This window comes from Convolutriloba macropyga, chromosome 5, assembly GCF_964194025.1.
Source record: "Convolutriloba macropyga chromosome 5, txConMacr16.3, whole genome shotgun sequence".
NCBI lineage: Eukaryota > Metazoa > Xenacoelomorpha > Acoela > Convolutidae > Convolutriloba > Convolutriloba macropyga.
The window spans coordinates 52,226,568-52,242,280 of record NC_134472.1 but is presented as its reverse complement, the minus strand read 5'-3'; the positions used below and the strand labels follow the sequence as shown (position 1 = coordinate 52,242,280).

The 15,713-nt window shown below is 34.9% G+C and overlaps 1 protein-coding gene across 1 annotated transcript; it reads right to left on the bottom strand.

Moving 5' to 3' along the window:
- Positions 1-613: 613 nt before the first annotated feature.
- LOC142340087 (uncharacterized) lies at positions 614-8,392 on the bottom strand. The gene is made up of 5 exons (XM_075390500.1): positions 8,051-8,392; positions 7,739-7,961; positions 7,018-7,491; positions 6,616-6,741; positions 614-961 (listed from the first exon to the last, which is right to left on the bottom strand). The coding sequence occupies exons 1-5, from the start codon at positions 8,191-8,193 to the stop codon at positions 836-838; spliced, it is 1,092 nt and encodes a 363-aa protein (XP_075246615.1). The 5' UTR covers positions 8,194-8,392; the 3' UTR covers positions 614-835.
- Positions 8,393-15,713: the final 7,321 nt, after the last annotated feature.

Below are 15,713 nucleotides of genomic sequence, written 5' to 3'. Positions count from 1 at the left end.
TACTTAGGAGTGGTTGCAATTATGATAACTCCAAATGTTTGAGAACAAAAGCGTAAAAACGTCAAGTTTTCTATCAAATGATGATCACCAAATGATTGATAGGATCATTCATTCCAGCTGCCTGAAAAAATAATCCTTAAAAGTTGAATATCAAAGACTAGTTTTGAAATTTTATTCAATGTCTATCTCGTCTGAAAAGCAAAGATAAAAACGCAATTTAAAAACAATGTTTTTGATGTTTCTATTTGACTATGTTTCCCATAAATTAGTAAGCAAAAATCGTTTACTTTTGAAATCCGGTCTGATTTTACAAAATTCTAGCCTCTGGGCTCATCGAGTTGTCGAGTTCACCATGGTTCAAGCTGGAAAACTCATAGAGACTCATGAAACGCACAGTACTAAGCAATCCCTCTTTTTCTACTTTTACGTTATGTGTTCAGCATTTATTTCTTAAAATTTTTGAAAATCCATATTACACTCATTCACTGATTTTTGACGATAACAATAAAGTAAAAGTCCGCAGCATTATAATAGTCGCAAATGATGATGTACTGATGAATTTTATGTCTATTTAATGGTTCTCGCTGGTTTTCTACCAAAACTGGTTCCAAAGTTATCACGAGAACTAAATTTTAATTAAACTAGAATACACTTTTGCATAAATCTACATTTCTACAAACTAAATAAAAGGAAGTGACTCAAGTTTACATAACAAATGCATAATCTAAGCCATTCAAGGGTCATTGCATTTTGATTGAGTTTATGCATTGAATGTCTGCTAAATACGAAATTAATGACAACCATTGAGAATGCAATGTGAATGACATTTTCCCTTTCACCACTTTCCTGGCAAAGGACCTTGACGCTTGAAGAATTCACCCAGAACTACACCCAAATTTCTCACTTCCCCGCTTCTCAATTTTATGATTGGTCGACCGTGCAGGAATCGGAAGTTACACACCTGAAATATTTGATTGAATGAATCGCAATGTGCACTTTGCAGTCATATAATAATACTTTGCGGTAACTAATAATAAGCCGAGAAAAAGTCAGGTGCTATTTATGACCAATTCCACAGACGATTTTGATTGACATGATAAATTATACGGTAATTTTCAACCTCTAAGAATCGCCCTTCACACTATAAGTATAAGTCTCCAAAACAGTTTCTGTGAATAACATACTTGGAGACTAGTGAGCTGAAAGGCTCTACGAGAACTTAATGCCCGCTGCGCGCTACCTGTCTATCCCGTTTTTGAGGACGAGAAGTCAAATGGGTCAGAAGAAAAATCGGTCAGCGAAAAATCGCCTAAAAAGACCAACAGGACTAATACAATTGCTATACTTCGTTTGAGATCAAATAATAATTGCTATAAACTTTGTTTGAAAGCAATAAATAATTAAATGCCTGTGGGACTTGATAGGAAACCATCACAACCGAACACGGGATTATATTGTCCGAATCAACATTTTAAAAACATTCTTGCAATAGCGACTGCTAAATCGTAATCGGATAATTGAACAAAAGATCAAAGAGCATTGGGTAAATTGGTATTGAGCAAAATGGCAGGTTGGGTAGAATGGCATTGACTAAAATGGAATTGCGTAAATTGTCATGTAACCTTCTTAACATCCACAAAAGCCGCAGTCCTTTTGTTGCAATTAAAACAAAGAAAATCAGTGCACGCTTGGAAGAGCTCAGTTTCAGCGACAACATATAATGTCAAAAATAATCAATTTGGTAAAATACCCAAACTCAAAAAGCTACTAAATAGTTCTCATTTACAGAATTATCATTAAGCATAATTGTTCCAATCGTCCAATTTTATTTTGGTGTTTAGGAACTTCATCCGCGCCTGGCTTTTTTTCAACTTTAGCTAACTGATACTATTTGCGGAGAGATGCAAAAGGCAACTAGGAAAAGCTCTTAAAACACTGCATCAATACCTTACAACACTTTCGATTTTTGTTTCGCAAAAAACCTAAGCTTCACCACCCATTAACTCTTTTCTGCTCTTTAGTGTTTCATGTGCAAGTCCATAATTACGACTCATCTACTTAAAGCCGTGTCCAGACAAAAGTACCAAATTGTAAAACATTCCCAGATATAACAGTCCCAGATAAAATAGTCCCATAAAAGCAGACAAAATAGTCCGAATATAAATCAAAACGATTGTAAATATAATCAATAAGGAATTAACAGACATAATCTATGAGTCTGGGACTGTTTTGTCTGTTCACCGCTTAAAGCAGGCAATTATGACATTAATAAACACAGTGTAATAAGCAATTCCATCGGAAAATAATCAGATCCATTAGCTACTCGACAGCAGCAACAATATTTGAGCAACAACTGCAAAGCTGTCGACGCTTTTTGTTCCGACCCACTTGTGGGGGAGGAACTATATACTCAAATGGGTTTTTTTTGTTCCGTGAATTTTGGCCGATCGATATATTCATCGTAGAAAAACGTTAGTAGTATCATTGAAAAGCTCGTCCAGCGTAGAATGCGAAATTAAAAAGATTTTTTGAAAATCGTTTTTTTCGACGAGTTATCAAGGTTTAAAGTTTTGTGTGAACACGCGATGTTTGGCGTGATTTTGTTCACTTTTAGAGAAATTTTCGTTCAAAATAAGACCTTTTCTGTAAAAAATATTAAGTCAAAATTACATTTCACGACACAAAATTCATCAATTTTTTGTTCCTAATATGACAAAAGGCGATAAGAAGACTAGTTCTGGTCTCATAGGAAAGTTTATTAAGAAAAACATCCGAATTCTAAGAGAGCTCCTTTTTTAGAAAACGTTTCATATTTTTTTTTGTTTTTTCAAGTCACCTAGAGGCTAGTCACTTTTCACATCGATGTTTCGTTAATGACGAACCTCTTTTACGATCAAATGAAGCCCAATGATAAAAAAGTCGCTTTCAAGGAATCGCTCATGTTCTTTTTGGCTTCGACTCTGAGTTTTCGTAACTTTAATTGGAATTTCATTTTCTTTTTTAGGTTTCACAAAATTTTTGGAGTCCTGTGGTATGGACTCGCAGACCAAAACTGCAACAGGTTTCGTAATGTGCATTAACTGAATTTATCTAGTGCTTCAAATGGACAGCTAATGGCTGTTATGACTTTGAAGATATATTTTTGGAAACTTTTTTCAACATTAACCAATCATAAACTTAATTTAGTGAAATATAAGTCTGTCTCATTAATTACAAGACCTTTTTCTTGACTACTTCAACAAAAATTAATCTGGTTAGCGTTCTTGTCTTTCTAACTGTTCGTCATTAGACTTCAATGTCACAAGATTTCAAAAAAAGTTTCAAAAATTTTGGATATTTTTGTACTTTTGGCCCTTCTTGAAATCTGAACTTATATTTATATTGATAGCTGCCATTGGCTTAAATATGACGTTAGGATGATCATCATACATAAAGTTTTCCAGAGAAAGACGTATGGTTTAAATGATTTCGACACTTTCTTCTCCCACTTTTCTACTGAATTTTTGGTTTTTGCCTATACTTATGGTTGTTTTCATAGTCATAAAACTTATTGTGATCTCTTATTGATAAACTACGCTTGACAATTATCCTTGTCTTTCTATTGAGGCATAAGTGAGCGTATTTATTGACATCCATTGAAAGCTATTGAATTTAATGTCTGTCAAAACTTTTAAAATACTTTTTCAAAATTTTTTTTAACAATAACCAACCGTAAACTTATTTGCGTGAACTCTAACTCAGACTCAGTAATGTAAGGACTCTCTTTCTTTCTACTTCAACCAAAATTTATCTAGTTAGTGATTTTATCTTCCAACTATAGATTTTGACTTCGATGCATGAATTTCATTATTTTTTTTGTTTCAAGATTTTTTTCGTCATTCTGGTTCCTTTTGAAATCTTATCAAATTATCTGAATACTGATAGTTCCCCTTGGCTTAGAGAACACGCTAAACGGATCATGTATAAAGTTTTCAGAGAAATACTTATCGTTTAAATGGCCCCGACACTTTCTTCTTGCACTTTTCTAATGAACTTTTGGATTTTGGCTGTATTTGTTGCTGTTTTCATAGTCAGTGACTTGTTTCAATGTCTTTTTGATGAATTACCAACATCGTTTATCGTTTTAGTCCCACTGAGGCATAATTTAGCGTATTCATTGGCTTCCGTTGAAATCTATTAAATTTAATGAGTGGTATATTAAATGAGTGGTATATTTGTTTCTTTTTCTCTTCCTTTAGGACATTCGGGTAGTAACAGATCACAATGATTTTCAAATGTGGCCCAAACAAACTCATTTAATTTTTCAGTATAATTTTAGCTGAATTAATATAAATAAAAACTGAAATAAAAACACATAATATTCAGATAATAGCTGTTGATTTTAATGGCTCCAATAATTTAAGTTTTGGCATATTGTTTGTAATTTTGAGTTTTTTGCATCTTTAGTCCGTTCCCATGTTATTTCTAACCCAAGACAGGTCCCATTTGTTTCATAATGACTTTTTACTAAATTTGAGAAGAAGTATTTTGTTATAAGCTTGTGATTTTTAAGACTTTTAAAATTATTTGGTTTAAAAAAGGTTGATTGATTTTTGAAGTTCGCCTCATTTTTTCTCTTTGTGCACTTGTTACTTAGTCTCAATAAGGAAAGTTTCCATATGCTGTGTAAATAGGAAAAAGTTAGTTTATATAGTTAAGGTTTTATCTGATTGCATTTTGTTACACAACCTAACTACTAATTGAATTACATAATGCCATGCCTCATTACAACACTCAAGAGATCTGCCATAAAAAGACTACGAGAAAAAAACGAACAACAAAATAATCAAAAACAAAAAATTCAAGGCAAAAACTCTATCTGAATTTAAAAGCACCTAGTAACAGAGTTTTTGCCTTGAATTTTTTGTTTTTGATTATTTTGTTGTTCGTTTTTTTTCTCGTAGTCTTTTTATGGCAGATCTCTTGAGTGTTGTAATGAGGCATGGCATTATGTAATTCAATTAGTAGTTAGGTTGTGTAACAAGTTTTTAAACTCAAACATCTATTTTTGTTATCTCTTATTTGGTTGACAATTAAGTCAAAAATGTAGATGAGCTCGGGTCGGAACATCATGTGCGAACTCACATTAACGAGCCGCCTTGTTTTCTTTATTTTCATCCAAAAAATTTATTTCAAACAAGAAACTGTTCCGTAGAATTTCTAGCGTTACAAATACTTCCGCTTGTCGGAGGATAGACTCAAACTAACACGAAGTTAAATAAACACTTCTGGCTTAAAACATTAACCGACTAACGTCGAACAAATTGCTCTCGAACAACGACAGACGAGGAAATATAATTCAGGGGCTGTAACCCAGATAAATTTTTATGGGTGCAAAAAATCCTACTTGGGCGTGATTCGATGAGTTCCGGAGTCCTCGACAAAAGCATTGAACACTCCTCTATGAGGCCCTTGTAATATCCTATGCTAAAATCGTTTTTATGTTAGCATCATGCTTTAGTTCGGGGTTAGGGCAATTGAAATCACTAAAAATGAAGAAGACACGCAAGAATGTTGTAGAACAGAAGTTCAAAAACGAAAACGCAAAAAGTTTGCATAAATCGTTTAAAATAATTATTTCAAACTTCGTTTGAGGCATTTAATAACATATATTTGCCTAACTTTTTGTATATCAGTTTAAACAGATCTTCCGTTAGGCTAACGAGCTCCATTTCTAGGAGTTTATTAAGTAAGGAACCATTGTCAATGTACGGAACCACTGTCCACACATTTTTGAATCCACTATCCTCATTTTGAAAAAAGATGTCCCTAAAGTATTGTTCAACTTTTTCTTATTTCTCTTTCGATCCCTTCAGTATTCCACCTCTTTCAATTCATTTCTTTTAAAACCCAATTTATCATACGTGCTGTTTTTCTCATGTCTTCGTCATAAATCGATTTCCACTTTAAAACTGCCAGACACCAGTGGAAGTGTGAACGAACAAGATAAGGCAGACAGAAATTTAACAGAAATTGAACAAGTTCACCTATGAGGATACTATTTTTGGGCGCTTTTCACAAGTATTCACTTAATAGAACAGGTTGATTTTCAAGCATATATTTTCTCCGGCTTTTCTTCCAGCCTTCGATAAATGGCAATGGTCACAAGTGAAGGCCGTAAAATCAAGTAGAGGCAAAATTATCGACAACAAAAATGAAACATTCGAACTTTCCCAACTTGTTTATTTGTTAGACAAAGAATGAACAATCAATCTGGTCGATTGGGATCATATCACAGCTCAATACATAACTGAGGGATTCAAATCTGATAACCGAGTTTTCTTTTCAAATTCTATACTTTGTTTGATGGGTTGAAACATCATGTGCGTATGCAGATTACAAATACTGCTCGTTATATATATTCTTATTAAAGATATAGGTCAATATTTCTTCTGGTTCTCGCATGCAAGTGATCATAAACAATGATCGCAACACAAGTGCAACGACAACTGCTAATTGCGCAAACAGATTCCGACATAGATCAAAGGAATTTAATTTTCCGATACTTGTGTGAAATGGTGTTGGAATTTTGGCACTTTGGGTACTATGTCATTTAATCCTAGAAACTGGACTTACAATGGCAGCCTCTCCCGGATTCCAATCGAGTTGGATGCCAAAGTCATCGTACACATCAACCAGCTGTGCCACTTCACTGTCAGTGAATTCGCTCTCATCGCCATACGTCATCTTCAGAGGCCGCTCCTAAACAGCAAGCAGCTTTCCACATTCAATTTTTGAAACACGCAGAGCACAAATATGACATCTAAATCAACACTGTATAATTTATAGATCTGAAGACTTCAGATTACAAGATAATCGATGCTAAAAAAGAATCATTAAATTTTAAAAGCATCAAATAAAACTGCACTGAAATGTTCACTTAGAATATTGATTTCTGTGCTCATTTGTATCAACCGTTGAAAATGCTTCCAATTTGCACAGCAGTCCAAATGCCTGAGGAGTGGAAACACTGTTTACCTCTTGTGGTAATTGTTCAACTAGCGGCCACGTATCAAACCAAATACTGTGATCAGCCATCGAGGCATAGAGCAGGTTTCTATCTATGGGCGGACAGTACTCGTAGGATGGCGCAAAGTACTTCGTTATCATCAATCGATCTCGACCCCACTCAACTCGAAGACCTCGTTCATTTGCTCTTATTTCAGCCACCTTTGGGTCTTCAGTCAAGAATGATTTCTGCCAGTGGTTGTATACCCCAATCTGAGGCAAGTTCTGGAAATGCTTTCTATCAGTGAGCTTCCTCACATAACACACGCCCTTTTCTCGTAACTTCCGGCCAAGTACAGTGTCACTCAGAGCATTAGTAACTCGAATGTTATCTGAGACATAGGAGGATCCATCGACTCCTGGACTGAGTTCACTGCAAGTGAAGAAAACGTTCTTGACTGATTTGTCAACGTATGCCATTTCATGGTGGTAGTGGACAAAGGACTGAAACAAAACTAAATTGTTGGTTCCACACAACCCAGTCACATTCTAGCTGCTTATTTTTTCATACACAAAATACTCTTTGATAACCAGCAATATAAAATTGAAAGGAAAAAAATGGGGTCGCTTTAATAGCCGGCTGAGCAGATGAGGGCAGGGCGGCTATTAAATAGTACCATACAGGGGAACTCTTTTCCTATGTCTATAAAACGTGTCAGTTTTCTTCTCACCAAGGTACTTAATTCCTAACCTCCATTGATACTCCAGTGTCGTACACATTTCCTTCAATAGCAGATCTAGGATTTGCGCCACCTTCATACAAATTACCAGTTCCTAGAATTCGGTCGAAGGGTTTCTGCAACTCGGCTGCATCTTTGGTTCCAGTGTTCGTCAGGTAAACTAACCCAATCCGGTGGTACAGATCATCAACTCTGCTTTTCAATTCTGTATTCGACCCAAGGTTTTTCTGATACCTAAAATTGAAAAAAAAAACAAATTAATCAGTTTCTGGAAGCAACAAAGTTGCTGATTCCGTTTCAGTATACACAAACTGATGACATACCTTGTACAGTCGATTGTATATTCTTCTCTTTTGACCCCGACCGAAGTGGGTTTGATAAACTTGGGAATCCATTGAGCCTTTGTGAAGGCACTAGCTAAAATGGGAACAGACCTCGGCATGCTTGCAACGGGCGAAGCACACATTTTTAAATCCAAATCAAACCAACCAAAAATAATAAAAAATTGTGAACCTTAAAATGATTGCAACAAAATTAAGTAAAAGCTATTATTTTGCAGCTGGCAATGATATAAACTAGAAATTAGCGGGCTACCGATTCAAAATTCGAAGGTAGAAAAATGAGGGCAATCGGCGCATTTCATTATCTGATGAAATTGATTATCTTTCGTAGTAGGTAAACTTTATGATGTCATATTACTCACCTATTTTGGAGAAGAATATTTTCGTCGCAGATACGAAAAGCAGGTCAAACTATCCAACAAGGAAACGCAGCCATTCACGATTTCTAGAATAGTAGTCAGGTAAAGGAAGTCGACATAAAGTACGATCGGAATGAAAGTGAATTAAGTTTCTTGGCCAATCGGAATCGAGCACTTACTACGGCATCAAATCTATCGTGGCTAGTCGAATGCAATACAAAGTTCACTGCAACCGAAAGCTAAAGCAAACAGAACTATAAAATACGAGAATTTTCGAGAATTAGATCAAACAAGAACAAAAGGCGACATCCACAAATTTTAAGTAAATTTAGCTAACAATCAGCTGACCAGAAGAGGCGTTCGATAAGATTAACTTTAGGAAATACCTTACAGCTGTGGCTACTTCACTCAATTTTCAAACTGAAGCTTAGACGGTCAAAATACACACCTCTTGGTAGCCATTGAATACGCTGTTTTATCAACCAATTAAATGGCGATGCTCTTAAGCTCATTTTGCCTCACTCGTTACAATATGTTCTTAAAGCAAGTAATCACATTGCTATATTTACATTGTCCGAGAACAAAAACGTCAAAATCAATATTAAAAGAGGCTTCATTCAACTCCAATCGAAGACCGCTGTTCGATTTAGGCTACGGTAACTATTCCCAAACTCGTCGATTCACTTATCAGAAAACTGGATCCCCAGTTCGTTATGAATCCCCCGTCATAGAGCACGATCCATTACACAATAAAATAATGTTTTTGGGTATCTATTCTGTTTGCCCCCCCCCTCACTTAGTGGGCTTAAATCTTTTATGCCCCCAGGTGCAGGTGTTATTTTTTACATAGTAACCTGCTATATAACAACATATAATTTCTAACGAGGGGCGTAAAAACAAGGGGCCAAAACAGAATAGATCCGTTTTTGGCACAAAATATTCATAAACTATATGACGAGCTGAAAATAAAGTAGAAACAAGATGGCACGTGCGAGTCTGTGCGTAGCACAGTATCTTCCAACATACCTTTCAACGTTGCAAAAAGAACCAGTATTTCAGTCAGAGAAACTGCTGGGAGTATCCGAAAGCAACTTTTCTGCATTGGAGAAAATTACTTGTATCGTTTGAACCGCAAAACATGCGGTCTTTTTTCGACAGGCAAAAACGAAAACTCTTTAGCACATGCTAGAACGACAAGTGTAGTATAATTTGAAAGACACAGAAAAACCTTACAAACACTACACACAAACACAAACAAATACAAACCCCAAAAGCAAAAAACATTTCTTTGACGGTTTTCTTTATGACAACTTATCGTTACTCAAGGTTGGTCACCGTCCATTTAGGTTTTCTCTGTTTTATCTTAATAACTAGTCGTGGACATGTTAAGCCAATTATATCGGTAAATCTATTTTTTGCACGAAGTATAAAACTTTGTCAAATTTGATGTTTCATGAGCATAAAGTATCAATTAATTTCTCAAAATTTCGCAGATGTACTGCCAGATAGTTGAAAAAAAATTGGATTCGGACATAAATCCGCGATTTGTAACATAAGTATTTTTTATGATTCATTTATGAGTCATTTTTTTATGATTCACAATTTGCACTCTCCGTCTATTTGTCAAACAATTCAAGTAACTAACTCTCTCAGCCTAACTCTTCCTCTCCCTCTCTCACACTCCTAACCATGCATACGCACACAACAGACATTACACAAACAAGCACTCACATACACACCCACACGAGCGAAGACACACAAGCATGAATATAACCACATACACCAAAAAACTTGTGAAATTTTCTTTTTGTCAACTGATCTTCACTAATGATTCTTCAACGTTCATTGATGTCTTCTTTGTTTCATCTGGAAAACAAGGCTTGGACTTCAACTGGCAATTATTTCTGTTATTGAGAAACCGACACTGAATTTGTTATAAACTTTTCTGAAATTTCTTCTTAATTGTTTCTTGGGCATAAGTGGCCCATTTATTTTTTTTTCGAACTCTTGCACATGTCTTACCAGCTAGATTTTGAAATTGCAAATTGTGTATTAAACATTAAAATCTGCAATTTGTAGCAAAAATAAAGTACTATTTCCATTCTTTTTAAAATTTCTGGCATTTTTTTGCACTCAACCTAAAATGCTATCGCTAAAGGCTCTTAATTGGTAGCATTGCGGAACATTAGTCTTCAGTTAATTTTGAATTCTGGCCTTCTCACTTTTTTTCAAGTTTGAAGAAAGTTTTATATGAACAGAAAAAGAATTAGATTTTTCCGTACTTCAAATACACTGTTCGCTTTTTATTTGAGGACCTTTACAAATCATCTGATTTTCGCAGACTGCAATAGATTAGTTGGAAAAGCAATTTCAAAACACAGAGTGAATATGTTCCTTGATTTTCAGAAAGAATGAACCTTTGTATTTATTTTTCCAGCCTGGTGATCGAGTAAACTCTCTTACTCTCAAATTCGTCTGTAAGGCATTATAATTTTGTGTAGTTTTGAGGAAAATTGACACTCAGTGAGTTTAACGTTTGGGCTTTTTCATTCGTCAAGCTTTTATATAATGAAAATCTTAATAATTTTTATTAAAAGAAAACGAAGTTTTTCATATTCCACAACCACACTATATTTTTTAAAATTTTGATAAGCATAAAGGATAGAGTGTTTTTTCAATTTACTGTTCTGCTCACAGAGTGTAGAACATCAGTTCGAAGAGCAATTTCAAAATGTAGAAGTCAAAGTAATTTTCTTCTAATTTTCAGTAAAAAACTATGAACATTTGTAAAATTGTCTTCAGCCTAGCGATCAATATGCACTCTATCTCTCAAACTCTGATGTTCTGCATTATACTAGAGGACGTTATTTCGAACAACCTGCTCTGACATTAAAAGCAATACAAATAAAAAACGTTAAGATTTCCATCTTTTCTTTTCAGTAATGAATTTTGTTTATTTGATGTTCATTCCAGCAAACTGTTTTGCGTCACCGTAGATTTGAAACAGCTGAAGTGATTAGTCCTGACTAAAAAACAATTGTTTTCAAAATTAACACCAAAATTTCTAAAAGAAATTTTCTGCTTCAAGTTTTATATTTTCAAAATTAAATTTTGCTATTTTGAATTTTAAATTGCCATAAGTCTTCTATTTTTCAAAAAATCTGGGCAATACAGAAAAAACTTAGCTCTTACAAAAATTTTTTATCAGCAAAACACAGAGAGACGGATAAAAACACAAAAAATCGCGGAAAAACAGCTTTTTCAAAATTTTCTGTCAACTAGTTAAAATCGTTAATCGTTAGAATCAAGACTCCCTTTAACCTAATTATTATCATTATTATTATTATGGCTTCCACAAACGTGAGGGATTGCTCCCGCAAAATTTATATAACTAGATGAGTCATACTAGTTTAAATTTGTTAAGTTTGTTTCGTTTGAGGACCGACATTTTTCGCAGAGACAGATAAATGTTATGGAACACGAATTTTCGATGCTGAAATAAATATTAAGGTACCTCCAGATCAAGTTTAAGATTCGATTTTTGAGTCCAACTGGTTGAAACAATTTAACATTTGAATCAATGATATTTGCTCTATATGTGGTTCTATAGAAAAATTTTGACAGCTGAAATTCTTTTTTGATTTCAGGTAACACAAACCGAAAACTTGACCGTCTTTGCACAATATTAATATGCTCGCTGATGTTGAACGCGTAATAATTGTTCGTCAATTTCGATAGCAAGATAAGATCTGTTAGCACGATGTAATAGTTGAGAGGTAATAAGTTCAGGGATCTCAGTCGTTCGCAATAATTAAGGTTCGGTAGGATCCATTTCGAAGTTTTCCTTAAGATTTTTCAAAGAGTCGCATGTCAGATTTTGAAGGCTTCTAACAGTTAGATCCATAGATTAAGATTGGAATAAGCGAACTCTTATAAAGATTTAGTTTTGCAGTAACCGTCAGGAGATATGATGTGTTTCTTTTAATTTGGTGGAAGAATTTGTTGGCTTTACGAGTCCGCAATTCTACATGTTCCTTCCAAGTGAGGCTGTCGTTCAAAGTGATACCAAGGTCCTCCACAGTTCTCGATTGTTCCAGCGACCATTGACCCAAAACCGGACTTAATCTCGACTTGATATTGAAATTTATGTACTGACATTTCGATAAATTGAAGCTGATGTGATTTTTGTAACTCCAACGCAATATTGAATCTAGATCTTGTTTGAATCCGTGTGCGTTTCCAAGATTTTCATTATATAATAATTTGAGATCATCAGCAAAAAGAAAGACTTTGGAGTTGAAAACAGTTTCAGGTAAGTCATTAATGAAAATAAGAAAAAGTAGGGGCCCAAGTATTGAGCCCTGAGGTACACCCGAGGTGACCGGCGAATTCTTCGATTTTAGATTTCCAATTTTCACGTATTGCAGTCTGTCGCTCAGTTAACTCTTTAAAATCTCGAACAGCTTGCCACCTATTCCAATGCAATTGATCTTATTTAAGAGTATTCCATGATTTGGTCCAAAGCTTTGGAAAAGTCAAAGAGAAGTGAGCTTTTTTCTCGATTGTTCTCAGAACAAAATTTGTATATCTTATCTAAGTAGGTTATCATTTGAAGAATAACTGATCTTCTTTCACGAAGACCGTACTGTGAGTCAGTAATGAGTCCTTTGAAAAAAATGACAATTCAGCCATACAACAATCTTTCTAGAACTTTCGAGACAATGCATAATAGTGTTACAGGACGATAATTTATTGCATCTGCTTTCGATCGTTTTTTCTTGAAAATTGGGCTAACTGCTCCTATTTTCCATGCACTGGGATAGATTCCAAGGCGCCTAAAATTTCTGAACAAATCAAAGATGGATTTTGTAAGTTCTTTTGCGCAGTTCCTGAGGACAACTGCAGGCAAGTTATCAGGCCCACATGACTTTGATACGTCTAATGACCCAATAAATTCAACTATTGCTTCTTCCGTTACAGTAAAATTCTTCAAAATTCTATTTTCATTCAAACTGTTTTTGAAGACCGATGACACGGTGAAAACTGAACAGAAGTATTTATGAAAGAGAGGCTTTTTCAGCATCACAGTTTGCTACGTCTTTGTTCCATTTAACCTGCGGCGGAACGGACGGTCCTTTTCGTAAGCTTTTAAAACACTTGTACATGGCTTGAGAATTTCGTGAGTTGAAAAGCTTTGATTCGTAAATTTTCTGGTCTAGGTCTACGGCTTCTGTTAGACTGTTTCTCAACGTTTCTATCTTGAGTCTCAACGAATCATTGTTGGCTAGTGAATTCCGTTTTTTCTGTAGCGTGTTAAACTTTTTCATTAGATATGATGTCGCAGGCGTGATCCAGTGTGGCAAATTTGATCTATGCATACTCCGTCTTGGTGTGAATTTTGTGGTCGCCTCGAATAACCAATGATACCACTCGCTGAGCATCCGATCGCAGTTGCTATAACAAATAGGATTAAAGGGGTTAAGACTTAGATTTTCCTTCAGTCCAACGTAATCGCATTTAAAGAAGCTCAAAATTTTGTGCAATTCGGTTTTCTCGTTCTTAGCAGGACTCAGGTCAAGATCTAATAATATAGGTATGTGATCAGATAAACTAAAAGTTTTGAGCGAAGAGTCATCGCAATTGACGTCGATAACTATGCTGTCATCATTAACGAAAATTTGATCGAGTATGTTTTTACCAGAAGTGGGAAAGAAAACAACGGGAATAAAATTTTGGCAATCAAATAGATCGACCAATTGTTTCTCATATAAGTCGGCTGACTCTAGTGTTTTCCAATTGAAAGAAGGAAGATTAAAATCCCCTACTACTATGATCTTTATCTCTCTCCACTCATCGTTGTCTAGAAAGCAGAAAAAAGAGTTAAATGTTTGCTCTTTAGGTTTGCATTTCTTTCGCTTCTGTAGAGCTGATAATTTTGCAGGAAAAGTTCACTATCGCTGATGTCAGCTGTCAACCAAGTTTCAGTTAAAGCGATGATGTCATATGCAGAGGCTTCAGCGGCGACAGCATACTTTCTTCGACGATCTAAATTTAGGAGGATTCTTGTATTGAAAACTAAGCAATTAGTTTTACTACAAAACTAAGCAATTAGAAAAAAACTGAACAATTAAGCAACTGAGCAAACTAAGCAACTAAGCAAAACTAAGCAATTAGAATTACTACAATATCTGTGTTTGTGGTTATCTTAATTTCAACGCGATTCATCAAGCCCCGCCCCCGTACCAATGCTTCCTCTTCCATTTTTCCTTCGAAAACTAAAATTGTTCCCCTTTTTCGAACTTCGGATATTAGGTTATAAGTCAAACTTCGGATATAAGTTAAAACTAGATCCTGATCGCTAGAAAATGGTGTTTTTCTATTTTCTCTAAGATGTGTAAGCAAAAAGTGAAAATTCGACTGAACAAAAAACAGCCTGGCATATATCCTCAAATTGAGAAATATTGGTGTTCGAACAATAAATATATCAAAACGAGTAAAGCTTTACCAACATACTGTTGTATATTAAATAATTGTTCTTCAGCAATTACCTCAACTGTTTTGTAGGATGGCAACTGCGTCGGTTATCAATAATATTGGGTAAAATTGATAGAGTAGTTCACTCTTCAGTATTGAGGATAAGTTTCGTTCTTTCCGTCGACAGATTGATATTATTACGCCCTAATAAGGTCAACTCGGTGGCTCAAAAGACAAACCCTAAGGATTAGATTTATAGCTGTCGGATTACCAGATAGTAGCCGCGACAGCTGCGTTGATCTGGAGTCTCAGAGAGATCATCAAAAAACCGAAGAAGAGAATTTAGTAATGTTTTTAACTAATTGCCGTATCATATTTTGATTTAGAAGTTGTATAGTTTTTGTGTTTTATGCTTTATGTTTTACATTTTCAAAAATACATTTTGCTATTTTGAGAGATTTAAATTTCCAGAAGTCTTCTATTTACCAGAAATTCTGGTCGATACAGAGATGCCGTAATTCTTACAGAAGTTGTATATCAGCAGAAGACTGAGAAACTGATAAAAAAAAAACGAAAATTCGCGGAAAGAAATGCTTTTTTTCAAAATTTTTGGCCAAATAATTAAAATCGTTATTCGTTAGAATCAAGACTCCCTTTAACCTATTTAATGTTACTAAAATTTCTGTTTTTGTGGTTATCTTAAAATTCAACGCAATCTGTCAAGACCCCCCCGTACCGTTGTTTTCTTTTCCATTTTTCTTTCGAAAATTACAATTTTAAAGTGTTCCCTTTTTTCAATCATCGGATATAAG